The sequence below is a fragment of the Alosa alosa genome, chromosome 23 (genome assembly GCF_017589495.1).
Source record: "Alosa alosa isolate M-15738 ecotype Scorff River chromosome 23, AALO_Geno_1.1, whole genome shotgun sequence".
NCBI classification, from domain to species: Eukaryota; Metazoa; Chordata; class Actinopteri; order Clupeiformes; family Clupeidae; genus Alosa; species Alosa alosa.
Genome location: NC_063211.1, coordinates 12,577,079 through 12,595,653, shown reverse-complemented (window position 1 = coordinate 12,595,653; position 18,575 = coordinate 12,577,079). Strand labels below are relative to the sequence as shown.

The following is an 18,575-nucleotide window of genomic DNA, read 5'->3' as shown; positions in this document are numbered from 1 at the left end:
ACACACACACACACACACACACACACACACACACAGAAGAAACACACGCTCAACACCTGACCCTTAAACAAGTAATGCTCAAAGTTGTTTGGACAGTGTAGGGTGGTTGTAAACAGGTGTTTCAGGTGTGTTTGGATTCAGTATTGTCTGAGGTGTGTGTCTGTAGATGCTGAATAATTGCGTCATACCATTAAATATATTGCAGAATAATACAAGCCGTGTTTTGAGTATAACTTCAGGCCTTATCGTTGTGAGCGTAGGATAAATATGAAAAATCTTGTTTTCCGTCTGGCTTTGTCACAAAATATAACTCCATTCAATTTGTATTCCTTATTCTTTCTGTTGGCAAGAATAACACACACACACACACACACACACACACACACAGCCATTTCCCCCATGCTTTAGCTGAAGTAGAAAAACTCTTTGTATTGTTGTTATTGTGTTCTAGTGATAAATGCAGCAAATTGAAAATGTGCAGTGTGCACATCAGTAAGGAACCAAAGAGCTGTGTGTGTGTGTGTGGAGTACTGATGTATCCCCTGAACATAAAGGCCACCTTGCAACACTTTGAAACAAACAAACATTTTGATATGGATATAAGCATTATATTTGATGATAAGAGCTAGGAGGATATTGACTTAATTAATTTTATGATTTTTATTTATATGTACATTTTTTCTCTCATGTCAAGTATTCTGTAAGCATTTTGCAGTTAAGTCCTGCATACTTTGCAGTTAAGTCCTGCATACTTTGCAGGAAGTCCTGCATACTTTGCAGTTAAGTCCTGCATACTTTGCAGTTAAGTCCTGCATACGGAACTCTTTCTACATGGGCATAACAAACATATGCAGCTTGTCGGGACATCAGAAACCCATAACCTAATTTCTCCGACTGTTGCACTGCAAAGCACCCTGGGTGTTTTTTAGGCCTGAAGGCCCCACAGTGGCTTGGCTGTATGTGTCTGTATGTGTGTGTGTGTGCGTGTGTGTATGTGTGTGTGTGGGTGTGTGTGCATGCGTGTGTGTGTGGGTGGTTCTGCATTGGGTCAGCAGGTCTGGGGTAGGGCCGTGAGCCTCCCACTGCACCCGGCCGCAGTGACGTGCCGTGGCCCTGGAGTCCCCTGAAGGGGCCAAAAGCCTGCCTCTGTCAGCCAAGATTAACTCCTGGGAGCAGAGGCAAAATGGCCCATGGTGAGGGGCAACAAAAATGGCCAAGTTGGATCAGTGGCACGAGGCCACCATCAGGCTCAGGGCCTGTGACAGATCTGGCCACGGGGCAGACACTGACTCATGGCCTCCACAACCCCAGCACTAAACACACACACACACACACACACACACACACACACACACACACACACACACACACACACACACACACACACACCCACCCAACCCGCCATATCCTCCTGAGAACCAATCCATAGACCTATGTCCTCTGTAGTGGACATAAGTTCTAGAAGCATACCCCTTTACCCAATTTCTGTGGTCTTTTAAAGAGGACATCCTGGGCTTTCTAATGATATATCATGTGATTGGCTGGGTTGCTGGGAACCTCCTCTTCCTGGTTCTCAAAAATAGTTGACATCAAAACAAGCACATTTTATGGAAGGATGAGAGATAAGTCAAATAGTGTCTTCTTATTAAGCATTCATTATGATGGCAATATATGGTCTTGTTAATGAAAATGTCAGGAATCATGTGATTCATTTTGAAAGAAGTTAAGTTATTTACATTTTGAAATAATTGTGACTTTATGAATGTCCATTATAATGGACACCAGGACCAACATATTTTGATTTTTTGGTAAATTTAGGAGATCATTTATATAGGATGAATGAGGGGGGTCAGATTTGGAGCTCTCAGGTGATGAGTGAGTGAAACAGAGATGAGGACTATGAACCTGTGCCTCAAGAAGATAGCGAGGAAGAGTAAGACTAAAAATGAATTATCATGAGATTAAAGAAAAAACAGGAAAATGAAAATGAACAATCCAGAAAAAGAAATACAACTGTCCAAAAAGGCAAATAAAGTAGTCTAGAAGGATAAATAACATTTTCCCTTATATTTGGTTAAGTTTACCCTTAATTTAATACCACTAAATGCATAATTTGTCCATTTTTGTCTATTTTCATGGCTACCTTTTCATAGTAAAACGGTCCTTTTGTCCACCACAGGGGACATGCTATAAAATTTAAAATAAAAATAAATTTAAAAAAAGAAAAATTGTAAGATGTTTTTTTAGTCCTAAATAGAAAGGAAATCACAAAAAAAAAAAAAGAAATTGTTGGAAAAGTTCCGCAACAATTGAAGGTTCTAAAATTCTATGTTGAATTCAATGAACCCAGATATTCTTTAGAACGTTCATTTCTCAACATTCCCGTCACACCAGTGTGATGGTACTCCTTTAAGGGTTAAGCACGCGCCTCATCGTGGATGGTGGTTGTGTGCAGGATATGCGCTCCAACCACGGGGGGAGAGCTTTGAGTTGTTTAGTCGACGTTTAGGAGTTCGTTTGACGGATCGATAAGCCCCCAGGAAGCCTCCACTGCTAAAGCTGCCATACTCATCACTTTTTATTGGATCAATAAAACTTAATGAACTCTCAGTGCTTATTGACAATCAAGTTAAATCATTTATGGACTCCACAATTAACTTAAATCATTTATGGCCCACCATTTGTTGTGGATTCCGAGCTATTGGAATTCATATGAATATATCAAAGGCGCCCACTTTCATTATCACCTTTGAGTGTATTTGATCTAAGACAGGGAAATGAGGGACATTATTTGTGCCACTCTGAATGTTCACAGATGTGGCCATCATCAATCATGTGTTTTGTCTATCAGGGGGAGGAATGTCACATGACCCCCCGAGTCCCATTATTGACGGAGTGACGCTGACCCTTCTGACATTGCTGACATATCCCATGATTCAGCAGTTCCATGATTAAGTCCATTACCGCCACCTACATCTATTATCACCTAATCAAATGTAGGCCATATAGTGTTGGATGAATGATCTTATTATGAGTCTGGCTGAGGACATCTCCCATTTCGATGTAGCTGAATCACTGCATGGAAACTGAGTGAATATTCTTGTCTAATCTCATTTGACTGAACTCCTTATTGTGACTGACACTTATTTTAATATATTTTTTAGTTTGTCAAACTGAGAAAAATTTCAGGCTATGAAAATAACCTTAGAGAAAAGTGTTCTAGATGAGATTCTGACTTTTTTCCCACATATGCTGCTAATCCTTTGTCAATTAATGGTTCTATGACAACGGTCTGTCAGCACTACCAGAGTAGTTGTCACTGAAGTAGTTGTCACTTTTCAGGTTTGTCAGTGCAGTCAAAGGTGTGTATTGGCTGCAAATTGGAATGCAAATGAACAAGCATAGAGTTTTTTCACAATAGTGTATGAGAATGAAGACTATTATCTTACAATGTACTGTATGGTCTTTTGGGCCCCCATCGTCGACTTCAAGGCAGTGACCTTGAAGTGACTTCCTGGAAGGCGCTAGGGTTAGGGTCAGGGTCAGGGAAGGCAGTGCTGCTTTGGAGTCGACGGTGGGGGCCCAAAACATCATCAAGCTTATTTTACTGTCGATATTACAAAAACATTTAAAAGGTTTATCAAATCATAAAAGTCAATTTGTGAACAGGAGTGTTTTTATTTCAACTCGCGAGTGACAGAACTCTTTCAGTAGTCTATAGCACATTCTTAATTAAAATATGTTTTTTTCATAAACTCACACATCAACACAGGCAATTACAATTTCCCTTTCATCAAGGCTTCCTCGCCTCAGTGAAGCCACACAAAAAGCCATCGAACCACGTGGCGGGATTCACACCATTAAATCACACGCATCCGTCATCTTTCACCCTTCCCCTAAATAAGAATATGGATTATTGCATGAATCTGAATCTGCATTCTTGGGCCTGTATGGTGTGTGTGTGTGTGTGTGTGTGTGTGTGTGTGTGATGTGATATCCTCTAAATTTCAGATTTCTATTTATTTACAGCTTCAGTGTCTCTCCATTAAAGCAAATTATTATTGATTTGGGACATGAAGAATGAGAGCATGAGCAGCCTATTAGAAGTGTAGCTATAGAACACACACACACACACACATAAATGCACAGAGACACACAGAGACACACACACACACACAGAGAGACACACACACAAAGACACACACACACACACAGAAACATACACAGTATTTGTGTTTGGGTCTGTGGCCTGCAATAAAGATGAATGGGTTGTCCAGAGTTATCTTTCAATGTACATGTCAAAATTACAGGAAAATAATAAAAAAGAGCCACTTACCTCAATGCTGTCATCTCCAGATTCAGATTCAGATTTTTCATTTAGAGTTATGCTGATATATTAGTTGCTAGCCTGTTTGTGTTCAAATCAAGACAATAGACTGTATCTGGTGCAAAATATATTTTTAGAAAAACTGACAATTAAACTCACAATTGGGAGTTGTTAGGTTTGAAGTTGTGCTGATATATTAGTTGCTAGCCTGTCTGTGTTCAAATCAAGACAATAGACTGTATATTATATGGTGCAAAATATATTTTTAGAAAAACTGACAATTAAACTCACAATTGGGAGTTGTTAGGTTTGAAGTTGCATTAGAACATCTCTGAAGAAAGAAAGAAAACTTTTTATACTAGATCAAGTTAGCTGGCCTCCCCCCATATGTTGTGGGTTGGCTAAAGAATGGCTTTCAGTGTCTTGCCACCCAGGTATTGCATTGCGTCCCTGTTAAACCTTCCACCAACCTTCCATGTGTATGCCATCATGAGCCTCTGGTACAGTATGTTGTTACTCATGTGCAATAAATATTCACGCTTTGAATGGCCTAAAGCACTCATTTGAAAGCATCTTCAGGTATCCTGTTAATGCTGTGCTGGTCAAGCCATTCGCTGGTCTGCCATAGGCTGCCTATCAGACCCAGAGATATCATGGGAGGGGGGGGCTGACCCTTTGGGTCACCCATCTGCAGATCAAAGGCATGCTGGACACGGAAAAGGGTCTTGTTGATGTGTCGTTATCCTTATCTAATGGCAGTAGACATTGGCATGTGAATCCTTCCATACGCACACAGATGTTGAAATTCTGAATAAAACAGCACCACCACCACCACCATCACAACCCCCTCCACGGAGGTAACCTGGCCGAGAAAAAGGCCCCCCCTGCTGGGTTCACTACAAAGGCAAGAGCACCTCCAGTCCTGTTTCTACCCATCCGTTGCCACTGCGAACTGTGTTATTTTGCCACCCTGTGAGCTGCATATCCGTGAGGTATTAGGAGTATGCTTTGCTTTCATGTTTGTAGGGACTGTTTGCATGCGTCTCTGTGTGTCTGTAGGTGTGCTGTGCATTCAGATGTCTGTCGGACATGGTACTCTCTCTGGTGTGTGTCTGTGTGTGTGTGAGTGTGAGCGAGTGTGTTTGTGTGTGTGTGTGTGTGTGTGTGAGAGAGAGAGTGAGTGTGAGAAAAAGAGATTCTTGGCTGAGGATGAGGGGTAGGAAATCCATAGCTATGATTCTGGGCCCAAGGGAGGCTCTGGGTGGACTCCATAGCGGTGAGCTGTATCTGGAATACTGATGTTAGCTGCTGGAATGAACACAAAGTTTATGTGTGTGTGTACTCGTGTGTGGGTGTGTGTGTGTGTGTGCATGTGTGCTTGCATGTGTACGTGTGTATGTATGCATGTGTAAGTGTGCATGATGATGAGGCATCGTTTCAAGGCTATTCATGGCCACTTTTCCTCCTGGAATGTTCAAGGTTGTGTGCAACAGACAAACAGTTGACATGAGGCTTCCTTATGGCTTGTTTCATGCACTTGTGTACATGTGCGTGGCATGTTATTTTGGATGTAAGCATTGGATGCAAGCATTTACCTCCATGACCCATGCGAACGCTGCCTCTCCTCCGTAACCTCCCGAGGTTTTGGTTTACCTTTGAGAACACGGAAAAATGCCCCTGAACAATATCCTCTCAGGGTGAGGGGGGGCGGAGGGGGTGGGGGTCACCCACACACGTTCCGACGTCCCCCAATGCAGCAGACCCCTCCATCACGGCAGAACAAGGGAGTCTCGCCTGACGAGCGATCGTCTCGAGACGCAGCGGCTCCGTGCTACATTAAGCCTGGATCTCATATCCGGGGCCTGGGCAGGCCACAAGCTGAAAATTGGCCAGGACGACCCATTAACCACTCAACCCCCCTCCACCTCCCCCCCACCCCTTTCTTTTTTCATACTTTCACCGCAATACAAATTACCTCCACCTGTGTAACACTGCGGCAGCCGTCTGACGTACGTCCCACCGCAGGGCTGAGAAATGATTTTCGCTTCCAATGAGCGAGGTAATTCCATTTAGGCGGCAGAAAGGGTGGGCAAAAAAAAAGAGTAATAATAAAAAAACTCCTCCCCATTGTAATGCTTAACACTGTGATTGGGAGATTGAAAGCAGGTTGAGAGTACAAGGGGGTGGGGGGGGATCTAGGGGGGGGGTAGTGGTGGTGGGGCAGTTGGGAGGTGAGGGGGGTGGTAGGTATAATTGATGACGAATGTTTGAATATGAGATGAAGATTCATGGATGGGGGCTCGCGGGGGAGACGTGGCAGGTTGCGGGCCGGGAAGGATGAGGCGGGCGCGGGGCTGTGGCAGCGGAGTTATTGATGGGACGGGAGCTCCGGCTGGCCGTCTCAAGCGCCGCTAATGCCATAATAAATTAGCTCAATCACACCTGGCCTTAAACCAACCTGCGTCGCGAGCGCACTGTGCTTTTAAGCCGAGCCGAGTTGCCACCCTGTTAAAATGCCTCCACAGAAACAGCAGCAGCAACAGCAACAACAAATCAGTTTGTTTTGTTGGGGGGGAGGGGGCTGATTCGAGAGGTGATCTATTCAGGTCATTTGTCTGTGCTCTGGTGGAAGGTTGGGGCCTGAGGGCAACTATTAGAATCCAGCAACTTTATGAGTGTGAAGAGCTTCTAGCTTGGAATGTCCAGCGGCTGAGGACATGTTGACTGAATAGAAACTTAGGGGGGCAGTGGAGGGCAGTCTCCAAACGAGGTTTGTTGCACCATCAGCACCCCCCAGAAATCATGAGCTTAGTGAGCTGAAGATGATGAGTCGGGGCAATTTCAGGATCAGCCCATAATGCTGCGATCTGTCATTTCATTGATCTCTCCGAGGCATCTTGCTCCTTGCCCAGCACTGTCCTGGACAGCTACTGGATTATGGCTATGGGTATGTGTATGTGTAAAGCATTTCAAAGCTTTCTTTCATATCTGCTTTGACTCTGCAAAGGAATGACTAAGATGAATTTTACAGAGTCCATTTTCTTGGCGTATTATTTCGCTGTCCAATATTGCTTTCTGTAACACCACAGGTACCATGCGAAATGAAGTTTACTATTCAATTTCTGCTGCCCGACATTTCAGGGTTAATTCATTTTCTATTTTTCTAAGGCCTTTTCTTACCATGTCACCACCAGCCAGATGATAAACCTTCCATACAGAGATTATTCTCCCCATAAACTGCCCACATTCAGTATATATATATATATATATATATATATATATATATATATATATATATATATATATATATATATATATATATATATATATATATATATATATATATATATATATATATATCCTTTCTCATATGGTAGTCTCCAACACCAGCTGGTGCCATTAAAGCTGGGAGCACAGACAGTTTCCTCTGCAGTTAACTTCTCAAAATGAGGTAGCAGACTGCCAATGCTTATGAGAATGGCTTCCGTGAGTCATATTTGTTTGCTAAGTTTATGTTTGGAAAGGTCCGCAGAAGAGATCAAATGTCTTCGTTTAGACATGGTTCAGCTCTGCTTGATATCTAGATCAGAGATATGTCATAGCACAAGCATAAAGCATGCAGCATCCATGGAGTTTTTAGAGGGTAAGATATGTGTGTATTATTAGATACTTTCTTGGATACTGTCAAGACTAGACACAGGCCGTCTGGAACATTCAAGAATTTGGACTCTTGGACTGTGTGTGTATGTGTGTATGTGTGTATGTGTGCAAGAGAGAGAGGGTCTGATTTTGACGGGTGGTCTACAAAGTATCTGAAATATTAAGAGCTAACAAGCACATTGTAGCCTGTCCAGCATGTAAGGAACAGTAGAGCTCCTTATGTGTCCTGCTTTCATAAGTTGCATTCCCAGACGCTTCTGTAACACCAGGCGACCAGTTTGCCGAGTGCACTTGTAACGCTGTTTAGAAATGTTTTTTTTTTTTGAAGTTCAAACTAAAGGCCACATCCTCTCTAAATTGCCTCTCCCCCCGTGGTCCTCCCCCGTCTCTCTCTCAAGCTGATTTAAGTCATTTTGGAAGGTCTCAGGCATAAACCTGTCAAAGATCCCACTGGGTCAGAGTAGGGGTCCCCGCTAAGTGGATTGGCCATTTTTATCCCTTTTAATAATGCGATGGTCGGCTCTGTTGTGGTATGGAGGGACGGCGCAGTGCGGAGAGGGGACTCAGCCCGCTGGAGCTGGAGCTGCCGAGGTCATCCTGCTCAGTGACCCGTGGAGGTGGTGGAGAGCAGCCAGGTTGCATGGTGAGGGCAGGCCCCCCAACATGGTTGCCCCACCTGCCCATGTAGCATTACCACACACACACGCGCAAACACACACATACACAAACAATGGCCTGTTACTTATCTGTATGAAATTGACACACTCAAACACACACTCAACACACACACACACACACACACACACAGAGATAGAGAGACAGCCACAGGTATTTCTTCTCTCATGCATATGTTCACAAGAACATAATTGTAAACATAGGCAAATGTAAGTATAAAGATTGCCACACATTCACTTAAAACTTCTTTTGTTCATACTTTCTGTTCCTTTTCTCTCACAATCACACAATATCCCTTCACACACAACTTCACACACACACACATACACATGTATTCACATGTACTTTGTCATCTATTGCACCTATATGCTTAAAATAGCCTCTTGGGAAAAGAAAACAGTTTTCCATCTAAGGATCTCTGGGATATTTGTTACTGAACCACAGCTAGATGGCGAGGAGTAGATAGAGCCTGTGCGGCCTTCCAGATGTCCCGAAACTTTATTAAGAGGCAATAGAGAACTAGATGGTGTGTTTGGGTTGGGAGGGGGATTGAGAGGGAGATAACAAAAGTTCAGTCTTGGCTTGCTGGAGATGGTGTTAGAGACATCCTCCTGGGGCTGTTATCTTCTGTGCAGGTCGTGTAGTAATGGGTTCCCTGAGTGCGTCAGTAAATAACACCCTACTCTGCTCTGTGTCTTACACACCTCCCCTGCTGAACCCTCAGAGGCATGAGGTGACACTTGTGTTGCACACACTAGTAGGCTCCTCTTTTTGCTGTGACTAACTAGGATATGGATGTTTCTGGAAGGCCCCCTCTGGCTTCTGGTTGTAAGGAAGTGACCCTCGACACCACATCCATCACAGCTTCCAGGCGTAAGCAGAAAGGGATTCCCGTCCGAGCACCACACAAATGGACACTGCATCATCCAGTCACAGGGTGACTGAGTGAAGACAATAGTCCTGGATGGTCTCAAATAAGGATCCATGCACTGTGAACACAGCTGAGTAACACAGCCTAAAACCTGTGTGTGTGTGTGTGTGTGTGTGTGTGTGTGTGTGTGTGTGTGTGTGTGTGTGTGTGTGTGCATGTGTGCACTGATAAAGTAGCATCCACGGATCATGGGATCATGATCATGTGTTTGTATGTGTAAGTTTATGGTGTAAGATAGGATGCAGTGACAAAAGCCTTATTCATATCCTTATCCATATCTTTTTCATATCTTATTTCTCCCCAGTCTCAGTTAGCTGTACAGTTAAAAACATTTTCTGCATGGAAGAAAATGAGATCTCAAAACAATCACCTGCTCTGTTGGCTTCTCATTCTGGGAGGATAGGCCCAATCTAGTTACAATTATTGTCGCTGAATTTACAAAAAAAAAAAAAAAAAAAAAAAAAAATTTATTTCCGTGTAAGACTGTCCTGTGTACAACAAAGGAAAGAAGCAGCGAGGCAAACTATTTAGGAGAGTTATGAGATTCAGCTGAGGTCATTATATTACGTTATATTAAGTACCTATAAGATTTTGTGCACCCAAAAGGGCACTAAACCCGTGTGGTGTGTGTTTGACTGCAGTGGCATTAATTGAAACTGAACGCATAGCATGTATCACCACAGTCTCTACGCTCATCAGATCTGTCACAGCCCCTCTGGCAGACTGTGTGGATGAGCATGACTTTATCAGTGGATTTTAAAAGACATGCCTTTTAAGGGAATTCTTGGATTTTCAATAGTGCTGGTTCCTGTCGGGGGGTTTTGTGTGTGTGTTGGAGAATTAAACTGCAGTTGTCGTAAGTGAAACAGCAGACCCCTTGGGACAGAAGGGAAGCGGTTTGCCTCTGGGTCAGGAGCTGGATGTGTCTGCCACAGTCCAGCGCTGATTGCTGACTGGACAAAAAAAAAGGAACATTCCCCTCACCGCCCAACTGCCCGCCTGCACCCTCCCCCCTTCCCCCCCCCCAACCCCACCCCCCAACCCCGGCCAGCCATGTGGCGCTTTGCTTTCCCCCGTGTATGCCCCGTCGAGCTCTCTCCCCGAAAATAAATGAGTTCTGCCAGGAATGAGACCTGCATTTCAAAATGACATGGAGGGTAGGGTAGAAGGGAGAGGTACGCTGGCCATTGTTATTCCCTTGGCAAAAGCAAATCCACTGAGGAGTTATGGGGGGTGAGGGAGGGGGAGGAGTTATCAAATGGGTGTGCTTCCCCCAGTCCAATGCATTAACAACAGTGTCCTGACATCTAGATGCTCATGTTCCCATCAGCATGGCACAGGAGTTTGTGTGTGTGTGTGTGTGTGTGTGTGTGTGTGTGTGATGGATTGGCATACTTATGTCTAGTTTGTGGTACTCTTTTTGCAAAAATTCTCCAGGAATGTATTTATTTTTGAACTGAAATAGAGCAGAGTTGAAATAAATCAAATTATTGGCTTAAAATATGGATTTTACTGGACATTTACAGACTGGAATGCTGTGATACCATGTGGTGATTTAAATGTTTTTAGCACTCGGTTAAAATATGTCTTGACTGAAGACCCTGTTATAGGGATTCATGGTCTAATGTTTTGAGGAGACCAAAAGTTTTCTTAACTCTGGAATAATTGTTAAAACTTCTAGCTCCGTGTCCTCAGAAGTCCAGTAATTTGGAACCCCATGGGCTGGTGTCTTGGACATGCATTAAGTCTAGTCCAGGACTAATTTTTTAATGGACATTCGTTTTTTTTTTTTTCGGTTCTGTCTAAAAACAGTTGGGATTTTTTTAGACTTAATCCCGGCCTTGGAAGCCGGCCTTGAGACTCAGGTGCTCATACAACAGAGACGGTAAACTGGTAATTGGCTTTCCCTGGACCCCTCCTCTCTTTATTGGCTGTCCCTGGACCCCTCCTCTCTTCATTGGCTTTCCCTGGACCCCTCCTCTTTTCATTGGCTGTCCATGGACCCCTCCTCTCTTCATTGGCTTTCCCTGGACCCCTCCTCTCTTCATTGGCTGTCCCTGGACCCCTCCTCTCTTCATTGGCTGTCCATGGACCCCTCCTCTCTTCATTGGCTTTCCCTGGACCCCTCCTCTCTTCTTTGGCTTTCCCTGGACCCCTCCTCTCTTCATCCGCTGGGAATTTCACCTTCTGACTTCACATGTCTTCATGTCTGTCTTAAGTGCAGTGCAGACCGGGCATACTTCAAAGCACAAACCACGGTGCTCAGGGATGGATTACTGCACGGGCCTACCGGGCCCAGGCCTAGGGGCCCAAGAGGTCAGGGGGCCCTGAAGCCCAAGCCTTTGCATGGAATCATTGCCTCAATATCACGATTTTGCCCTTGGGGATCAATAAAGTATCTATCTATCTATCTATCTATCTATCTATCTAACAAATCAGGATGTAGGCTATGAATTTGATTGAATTTAGTATTGGCCATCCCCAAAATGCACCAGAATACAGGAAATCACATCAAAAAATTAAAAATGTTCTGGGGGAGGACCCCCAAACCCCCCCCTCCCACATATACGACAATTAGTGGGGGGCCCTTAATACATCTGGGCCCAGGGGCCCGAAATATCCGCAAATGACTGTGCTGATTGACCACTTATTCTTATTGTGTTGTCTTTGCGTGGCGATAAAACGTTTCACTGTACACATAGCAAAGACTGCCCTCTGTCAGCTAGAATGTAGGCTATATCCTGCTGCTAGAGCGGCATGCGTATATACTGTAGGGTGCAGATTAAAAAAACGTAAAACAAAGCAGGAATAGCTTACTTACTTCAATTAAAAAAATATGTTAGCAAAGTAAACTGGTATTGTCAGTCCATTGCCGGTGATACACACACCACAAAGAATGGAGCCACAGTTGACCGGTCAGACGTTATCAGACATCTGACAGTCGGCTTGGTCTGCATTGTGCTTTAGCTGAACGTTTTCTTCCCAGACCATCATGCCCAGTGTTCCTCTTCCGCAAAAGCAGGCCAAGGCCTGACCTAGTATGTTTTATTGGGAGGTCAGCAGCATGTTTGCTGAGTGGCCTACTAACGGCGGCGTTTGTGGGAGGGAGGATTTGTGTGTGTGTGTGTGTGTGGTGTGTGTGTGTGTGTGTGTGTGTGTGTGTGTGTTTGTGTGTGACTGCCCTAATCTTGGAAAACATTCACCTCCTGGAACTCAATAACAGCTTATTACTTCGTCTTTCACTTCCAAAACATTCAACCCCCATTCCCCAAACACACACACACACACACACACACACACACACACACACACACACACACACACACACACACACACTACTGCTGGCCAGCTAACGTCAGTGTTAACTGTTAACTCTGACATACTCTGTTCAGTCCACTGATCATTCTCTACATAGAAGAGCTCTCTCTCTAACCCTTATCTCTCTACCATTCTGGATCACTCCTCTCTCTCTCTCTCTCTCTCTCTCCCCCTGCTTCCACCCCCAATCTCTGCACCTCTTTCTCCACCTCCGTTTCCTGTGTTTGTGGTCACGCTCTCCCGCTCTCCCACCTAATCGAATAACTGATTTGGCGGAATTACACAAGCAAATTCTCATTTGTCTTCATGATATGGGCCGCCTTTGTCAGCTTCTATTTTTTTACCCTCTCTCTTCATTCGAGTTGAAAGCGCAGGAATGAGCGTGATATTAAACAGGGAGGTCCGCTGTGCCTTTTGTTCTCATGGGCTTGGGCTAGCCAAGGTAGCGCACTGGTAAGAGTTTGCCTTTACACACACACACACACATACACTACACACACACACTCGCACACACACGCACACACACATGTACATACACACGCATGCACACGCACATGCACACGCACACGCACACACCACACACACACACACACACACACACATATTTATTATTTTACAGACACTTTTGTCCTAAACTACTTACAATGAAGGGTAACATGAAAGCTACAGAGAAACTTTGATATAACAGTAAATACCACCTTTGCATACAGTAGAAAACAGAGGATGCATGATAGTACACAGTTGAAGTAAAGCCAAGGGATTTTCAAGGGAGATAGTATTAGATAGTGAAAGTGCATGGTAAGTGCAAGTTAGAAGTGTTTGGATTGTTTTACACACACACACACACACACACACACACACACACACACACACACACACACACACACACATTATTCACTAGTGTTTCATTGTAAACCACTAATGTAGATGCATAATCCACTACACCCACAAACATACAAACACACACACACACAGAGAGACACACAATACTGAGGGACACACATGCCAACTGTATCAGAGGGCCGGGGTGCTCTCTTGGGGCGAGGCAGGCATAGCCAGCTGACGGAGCAGATGGCACAGGCCCTGGTTGGCGCGGGTGTTTGATGGGTGGAAATAGGTGTGTTTAATTACTTGTCAAGTCGATGAAGCCCAGCCCAGGGCTAAAGGGGGCTTGTCTGCTCCTATGTTGTAAGGTTCCTCATCATTGCTTTTTCAGGCAGTGTTGTGTGTGTGTGTGTGCAGTGTGTGTGTGTGTGTGTGTGTGTGTGTGTGTTTGTGTGTGTGTGTGTGTGTGTGTGTGTGTGTGTGTGTGTGTGTGAGAGAGAGAGAGAGAGAGAGAGAGAGAGTGGAGGAGTGAGTGTGTGTGTGTGTGAGTGTGTGTGTGTGTGTGTGTGTGTGTGTGTGTGTGTGTGTGTTTGTTGGTCTGTGTGTATCTACTTACAGTATGTGTGTGAGAGAGTCATTCAAAGTTCACAGAACAGCGACTGACACCCGTGCTGATAGGACTATCACCCTGTGTGTGTGTGTGTGTGTGTGTGTGTGTGTGTGTGTGTGTGTGTGTCTGTGCCTGTGTGCATGTGTGTGTGCGTCCACATTTGAGTGTGTGGTCACACCCATGCTGAGGGGGAAAACAGCCCACAGCATGCTGAAGCACAGCCTCCTGATGCTATTGGAGTCCGCTGTGGAACACAGATCCTCTACAAACAATTTTGTTGGTGGAAATATGGGAAATATCAATGTTTGCGCTGGTTTATCTTTGATCAGTGCAAATTGTGAATTCATGAAAAAAACAGCATGCAAACAAATATGCTTTTTTTTCTGAATAGATTTCACACTATTGTACCAAACTATTGTGTATGAATAGATGAATACGATACACTTGTTTGTATAATACATCTTCAAAAACCTTTAAGCTAATTCAGTTTTACATTCACAGATAGATGAATATATTTCTTGATTAATGTCCTCAGCTTTATATGTGTGCTTACTGGATGCACAACATGCCTTTTCAATTTCCCCCTTCTCTCCCTCTACAAATGATTATGGGGGCGCTAGTCTTCAACTGGTGAAATTAATTGATTTCCCTCCCAGTGTTGTTTTAATGGTCCTCAAATGAGGTTGTAAAAAAGTCTCTCTCTTTTCCCCACATTCTCTTTCATTCATTTTCTTCCGCCTCTGTTTTGTCTCCACATGCCCTCCTATGGACCCTTTCAAGAGAGTTCCATTATCATCATCACAGTTGGCCCCACAAGAATTCCTTTTTAACATTCCATATGTTATCTTAATGCAGAGGAAGTAGATTGGGGCCCAAATAGAATGTTCAAGCATTGTTTTTGTTTTTATTGTTGAAAGGGTCTATAGAACACATATTGAAATGCATATTTTTATAGAATAACCTCTTCCTTTTTACTCCTCTTCCTCCACCTGCAGTATGTCCTGGCACAGACAACAAACTGAGCACTCTGTCGGACCTGGACCAGCAGTATCGAACCCTCCGCAAGCTCTACGAGAACTGTGAAGTGGTCATGGGCAACCTGGAGATCACCAGCATCGAGCGCCAACGCAACCTGTCCTTCCTCAAGGTCAGTGTCAGCACTTGAGTGTCACCGCAGACTTAGGGGCAGAGTGGGTAGAGATTGCACCCCCCCCCCCCTCCCTTTAGAAGGATATTGTTACCTTGACTCTGTCCCCAAAGGCTTCAAAATGCCTTGATACTGAAAAGGTTTGCATGAATTATGAGACGTCATTGCAGGATACACACACACAACCTTGTGTGTGGGGGATCTGTGCGTGCGTGCATAGTTGCAATGTACTCGCTATGCATACCAACAGTAATGGTGCCTATTATTCAATGAAACTTAAGTAACACAGTAACTCAAATTAAATTGAATCCTTGGGATAGATTTAGCCTTATTAGCCTAATGCAGAGCTTAGCAGCACATAATCCATGTGAAGTTTCACAAAACTCAGAGGAATAATTTGGTATGGTGCCACGGTAGTCAACCTTCCACTGCAACCGACGCCTGCGTGTAGTAAAACTCCAACGCCTGCGTGTAGTAAAACTACAGAATAGTAAAACTCCAGAAAAAAAAAACAACGCTCCCTCTCTTTCTCTCGTAACCAGAGTTTTAGCCGGGTGGTCTTTGCTGCCTGTCTCTCATAGTGCAGAAGGAAGTCTCTGTAGAGTACTCACTGCCAGCCAGAGCACAAGCTGCCTGCGCTGCGCTGCACTGGCGCTACCCACCTCCTCTCCAGAGGCCGCCGTGCCCCAGATACGAGCTGCTTCCTGCGGAGGGAGGCAGTGCACCTGACAGCCCCGGCCGAGCCCCGTGGGAGCAGTTTGGGGGTTTGCCCCTTAAATGTGGGCTCTGCCTCTCTGCGGAGGAGAGGGGGGGGAGCAGGGAGGGGGAGGGGGGAGGGAGGGAGGGGGGTGGGGGGGGGGCGTAAATGAACGACAGCGGCAGCAGATGCTTCTGCGCTGATGGGGACGAGACCTCACTCAGCAGGGAAGACAAGTACGCAGGCACACACACACACACACACACACACACACACACACACACACACACACCACGCAAACATACGCACAAACAACACACGTCACACACGATAACACATGTTCCCATATAAACATTCATGCACACATGCAGCGCACACACACACACACACACACACACACACACACACACACACACACACACACACACACACACACACACACAAACACAAAGAAATGCAAACACAAATGTTTTCATCACACAGATGCATATACACACTCAAAGTCACTCACACATACACAGTCCCTGACAAACACTGTCACACAAAGTCTCTCTCTTTCTTTATCTCTCTCTCTCTCTTTATCTCTCGCTCACTCTCACACACACACACACACACACAAACACACACACAAACACACACACACACACAACTGTTTTCCTCTTGTGCTGTGTAATGAGTTGAGGTGCGGCTAATTACCCCGGCCACTGTTTCAGAATGGAAACTATAAACATTTCCATTAGCTGCTGCATCATTAGCACAACAATTAGGCATCTGGGGGATTGATAAGGGCCTATCTGCAGGTATGATGTCTCTCTCTCTCTCCTCCCTTCTCTTCTCTTTCAGCCCAAACTTTTTTTTTTTTTTTTTCTCCAGCGTCGTCATTTCCTCTCTCTCGATTGGTTTTTCGATCTTTCTGTCTTTTGACTCCCCTTTGTATTCTATCCTTCCCATCCGTTTCTGACTTGCTTGTTCTCCATGTCTTCCTGTCCTTGCACTTTTCAACTCTTTCCTCTTCAACACTCTCCTCTACATTGTTTCCATTGCATAATGATATGTTTATGTGTGCGTGTGTGTGTGTGTGTGTGTGTGTGTGTGTGTGTGTGTGTGTGTGTGTGTGTGTGTGTGTGTGTGTGTGTGTGTGTGTGTGTGTGTATCTCTGTGTCTGTGTGAGAGAGAGGCTACATGTGTGATGTGTATTTGCGTGTTGAAATGTTTCTATGTGTGTTGTGTTCTGTGTTTGTGTTTGCATCTGTGTTTGTGTTGTTTGTCTTCTGGCACTCTCCCCATGCTATCCCTATGGAGGGCCTAGTTGTGTGTGTGTGTGTGGGGTAGGGTCGTGCAGCTGAGCCCCTCTTAGTACAAATGTTGTGGAATGTGCTGCATGTTTGAGTGGTTGGAGGAGACTGTCTCTCCTGCCAGATCTGTGTGTTTATATTCTCCACAAATACTATAGAGAAGGCATAGCCAGCTCAGTCATTGCAGAATATCATACATTAATCCATGTGTATTTTATTCTCTTTGCTGTGAATGGCATAAATTGATAATGAAGCATTCACATATCTGGCATCATATGCAAGTCCATTTCAGTTTAATCATAGAAGAAGCACCCTAGGGATCCACTGAAGGCATCCTCTATTCTGTAAGCACCCACGCTATATTCAAATGCCACTCAAATATACTTTGATTGAGTGGCTGAAAAGAATGAATTCTGAATAATGAATAATCATGAACCCTTATTTACCATAAAGACCCCTCAGAAAGAGGGACAGTCACTGTCTAAGCAATCTGGACCGGGTCTTAGTCTGGAACGGGTCATTCTGCTTTCCCGACCAGAGCTCCATTGGAAATCGTCCCATGATTAATTATATCTGATGAAAAATGAATAATTCTATCTAGCTCTCTCTCTCTCTCTCTGATTAGCAGCACAATCAAATTCAGCAGCCCCAATCAGACCTGTTCGTTCAGACAGGACGCCTGATAGGACATGATTTTGGAGACCGTAACTAATTGAGGAAGGCTTGGGAATATCAAAAACCAACAACCTAGGAATAACAAAGAATGAATCTCCACCACTCTCTGGCTCTCTTTCTCTGTTGAATATGGATCCATGGACAGATAGATAGATAGATAGATAGATAGATGGTGTGCACTGTGAGGGTGTGCACTGTGAGGGCTCATGTCACAGTGCTGTTGGTGGTGGTTGAGGTTTGTGGCTGGAGTACACTAGGTGTGCACTGTGAGGGCACATGTCACAGTGCTGTTGGTGGTGGTGGAGGTTTGTGGCTGGAGTACACTAGGTGTGCACTGTGAGGGCACATGTCACAGTGCTGTTGGTGGTGGTGGAGGTTTGTGGCTGGAGTGCACTAGGTGTGCACTGCTGTGTGT

General features: G+C 44.6%; 1 protein-coding gene across 1 annotated transcript in view; it reads left to right on the top strand.

The window, feature by feature from the left end:
* LOC125288491 (receptor tyrosine-protein kinase erbB-4-like) overlaps positions 1-18,575 on the top strand; it is a 274,673-nt gene that overhangs the window by 111,628 nt on the left and 144,470 nt on the right. Inside the window, 1 exon segment of the mRNA XM_048234899.1 lies at positions 15,342-15,493. Coding sequence (XP_048090856.1) covers positions 15,342-15,493 — 152 coding nt within the window.